Raw genomic sequence first — 4,078 nt, forward strand, 5'->3', positions numbered from 1 at the left:
ATAAAGAATTACAAAAATTAAAATTTAGTTTAAAGGATAGGAATGATTAAAACTATCAATAGGGAAGTAAAAAAGCATGAATTTATTGCGTGAGAGTCCACGGTCCATTTTCTAAGAAATGTCCAGTGTGTGTCTAAAAGAGTCCACGGTCCATTTCAAAATATTCAATTTCCATTTTACAAAAATGTTCAAAGTGTATCTAAAGAATGTTCAACATGTATACAAAAGTTCAGCGTGAAAAAGTGTCAACATGTATTTTTAAAAATAAAAAGGGAATAAAGTAATAGAAAAATCGGAAAACCAAAAATACAATTGATAATCGATATAGAAAAACACAAAAAAAAAGTAAAAGAAAAAATTGCGTGAAACCTTCTCAAAACTGGCCAAAACGGGTGGAAGCTTCAGAAAACCACTCATATCACACTTATTGGGCCGGTCCACATCGTGGATCATGTAGGCGAGACCAATGGATCTCTCGATGTAAGCAAGATATAAATTTTGCGGGAAAAGATATCTCAGACCCCTTCTCTGTATGAGCAACCGTTCTAATTGAATAAAAGTCGACCGCCTTATAAGCTAAAAACGAAGACACATAGACTTGAATTGAGTTAAGACTCCTCCTTAGAGCATGAGAAGATGACTAATACACCCGTTCTCCTCAACCATCTTCGCGCACGCGCCTCTGGAACCCCGTCTCTGACTTATGTTTGCCCTTTTGTTGGATATTGTGTTTGCAAATCCCTAAAATATGTACTAATACACCCTGATTTTAGCTTTTATATGCACTCACATGACGAGTCTACCTTATGTGCTTAATTTTGTTAGAACTATAATCATGCTATTAATCTGGATTAAATTATTTTGAAAAATGGCATTGCTTGTTATCCCAATAATCCGAAAACCCTGATTTCATTTAGAGCAAACGTAGAATTTCATTTGATTTGGTGGAGAGTATACTATTTAGGACTTGTAGTACTCCCAAAAGAGGACATTATAGGAGCAAATGCTCTTCGGAGTTAAAGGTCGATTTGGATAAGTCAGGGGTAAGACTTAGGACCGCTACTATACAGTACTGCTAGATTACTGTCATATGTTTATAAACCCTCCAAAGTGCAGCACATAGGCCCTGTTTGGTTCAGCTTTTATCGACGGATTCCGCTGCCGCGCAGCAGAATCTGAACCAAAGGGCGAACCCAGCAGAATCCGATTTCAAAAATCCGCTGCCAAAATCTGAACCAAAAGCGGAAGCAGCCCAGGACGTGCTTTCCAAAATCTGATTCCGCTGCGGGCCAAAATCTGAAAAAACTGTATCAGCTGGTTTGTCAAATGACCTACATTTTTTTCACATCAGATTTTTCACAGCTGTTTTTCCACAGCAAATTTTTCACAGCTGCTTTTAAAAATCCACGTCCGAACCAAACAGGGCCAAAAGCTAAAATCATACGAGGCCAATTCACTTGTCCATCTCCTGAACAGTTCATGTCATACAGGCATAATGCCAACTCTTGCACAGATAGCGTCAAACACTACATAGGACTACTAGTAGCATTCCATCAGCGATCACGGCCGCGCCTTGCTGTCGGGCACCGGCGGCAGCTCCACCGACGACGGCGACGGCGCCTGCTGCCTCTGCCGCGCGCGCCACCCGCGGCTGAACACCTCCTCGATCTCCTCCAGCGCCCTGCCCTGCGTCTCCGGGCAGAAGAAGTAGAAGAAGGCGGCGGCCACCACCGCCAGGCCCGCGAAGAGGAAGAAGGCGCCGCCGATGGTGATCGCCTTGTACAGGGTGACGAAGGTCATGGACACGCCGGCGTTCATTATGCGGTTGATGGCCACGCCGACGCTGGCGCCCTGCGCGCGCAGCCGGAGCGGGTACACCTCCGAGCTGTAGGCCCACGTGATGGGCCCCACGCCGATGGAGAAGGCCGCCACGAAGGTGAACACCGCGGCGATGGCCAGCGCCACCGCCCACGGCGCGCCGTGGCGTGGCGCCGACCGCTCGATCACGGTGAGGCCCAGGCCCAGGCAGGCCATCGACGCGATGATGCCGGCGAGGCTGGAGAGGTAGAGCGGCCGCCGGCCGACGCGGTCCACGAGCAGGATCGCCACCATGATGAACACCGTCTTGGTCACGCCCACGCCGATGGTCGCCGCCAGGATCTGGTTCCGGGTGGCGATGCCGGCCGCCTTGAAGATCCGCGGGCTGTACAGCACCACCGCCTCGATGCCCGTCAGATGCTGGAAGAAGTGGACGCCTAGGGCGGCCACGAGGATGCGACGGACGGCCGGCGTCGGGTGCAGGAACATCTCCTTCATCACGCCCTCGCCGCCGCCGCGAGGCACGGGCGCGGCGTCGCCCTCGATGAACCCCGCGGCGCTCTTGATGTCCGCGAGCCGCACGTCGGCCTCCTCCGCCGTGTTGCAGACTTTCCGGAGAACAACGAGCGCCTCCTCGGCCCGGCCCTGCATGACGAGCCACCGGGGCGACTCCGGCATGGCCAGGACGCCGACGGCGAGCGCGGCACTGGGGAGCGCGCCGAGCCCCAGCATGGTGCGCCAGCCGTAGACCAGCGGCAGCTTGGCGAGGAAGTAGTTGGCCACGTAGCCGATGAGGATGCCGAAGCTGATGCAGATCTCGGGGAGCGAGGTGAGCGAGCCGCGGATCTCCGCCGACGCGATCTCGACGGCGTAGACGGGCGCGATCATGAGAGCGTACCCGACGCCGACGCCGGCGACGCAGCGGCCGACTAGGAGCGTGGCGTAGTTGGGCGCGAGGCCCATGAGGACGGAGCCCGCGAGGAAGATGCATGCGGCGAGCGAGATGGTGAGGCGGCGACCGACCCAGTCGGAGACGCGGCCGGCGGTGAGGGATCCCACGAGCGCGCAGACGTTGAGGATGCCGGCGAGCACCTGCAGCTGCGTGTCGTTGGTCTTGAGGTCCTCCTTGATGAACAGCATCGCGCCGCTCATCACGCCGCTGTCTGCGTCCACAACACCACACATCCATTAACACACTTCGTCGTTCACCTGCAGAGTAGATGGAGGATGGAGATGATGCTCCGTTGTGCTCACCGTAGCCCATGAGGATGGAGATGATGGAGCCGATGATGGAGCAGGCCACCGCGTACTTGTTGGTCCCGCCCTTCCTCCCGCCCCCGTCGCCGCCATTGTTCCTCTGCTCCTCCTCCTCCCCCATGGCTTCCTTCCCCACCGTGGTCTCCTCCTCCTCCCTCACCCTCTGTCAGAGTCAGAGACAAAAAACGAACTATACCAGATTGTTAGTTTAATCAGGAGCTTGTGGCTTATGCGTCGCATAAGCACGCCTCTTATAGGCAGCGCCTTCTGCGTGAGCGCCAGTGGGCAGGTCACACCGATTGCAGTTTCAGAGCGCGCATGCGCATGCGCACGCCACTGTAGCGATGTCCCAAGAAAAGAGTGAACAAGATGGTCACAGCGATGCGTATCAGCTTGATGCTCGACGTTTGATGTCCCCCTTCTTCTTCTTCCATGGAGTGGTGCGCGTGTGTTTGGGAGGCTGCAGTGGTGATGGTAGGCGGCTAGGCGGTAGCACACCACCACCACTGTTGACAGTGAGATGCAACACTTGCAGATGGAAGTGACAGTGCCATATAGAGATGTCAAAATTGCGTACTTCAAGAAAGCTTACGCCTTCTGTTCGATCTCCGGGACAGCGAGCATTAGTGTGGATGGATACGATCGAGAATCTACATCACCAAGAGGGGCCATGAATTAATTCACCGCATTTGCTCTGGAAGATTTGGAGAAATACTAGTGCGTCTTGGGCTCTTGGCTAGGTGCCATGCATACAGCTGCCAACGAGTGTAACAGCTCAGTCGATCGTGAGGTATATCTTGGACGCTTTCCTTGGACGATAGCACAGTGGCTATCCCCAGCACCGAGGTCAAGGTCAAAGTAGGGCGCAGTTCTTGTTTTCGATTTTGCTCCTTTTTTTATTTGCATGTGGTATTCAGATGAGAACGGTCGAACATGATTGCAAATCGACTGTTTTTGTAATACATGTTGGCACCATGTGAAGAGCTTTGCTACACAGACGACA

General features: G+C 53.1%; 1 protein-coding gene across 1 annotated transcript; it reads right to left on the bottom strand.

The window, feature by feature from the left end:
- Positions 1–1,433: 1,433 nt before the first annotated feature.
- On the bottom strand, positions 1,434–3,701 carry LOC123169550 (probable polyol transporter 6). The gene is made up of 2 exons (XM_044587419.1): positions 3,073–3,701; positions 1,434–2,981 (listed from the first exon to the last, which is right to left on the bottom strand). Exons 1-2 carry the CDS (start codon positions 3,194–3,196, stop codon positions 1,561–1,563), a joined length of 1,545 nt encoding a protein of 514 aa, XP_044443354.1. The 5' UTR covers positions 3,197–3,701; the 3' UTR covers positions 1,434–1,560.
- Between the last annotated feature and the right edge of the window lie 377 nt (positions 3,702–4,078).

This window comes from Triticum aestivum, chromosome 7D (assembly GCF_018294505.1).
Source record: "Triticum aestivum cultivar Chinese Spring chromosome 7D, IWGSC CS RefSeq v2.1, whole genome shotgun sequence".
NCBI lineage: Eukaryota > Viridiplantae > Streptophyta > Magnoliopsida > Poales > Poaceae > Triticum > Triticum aestivum.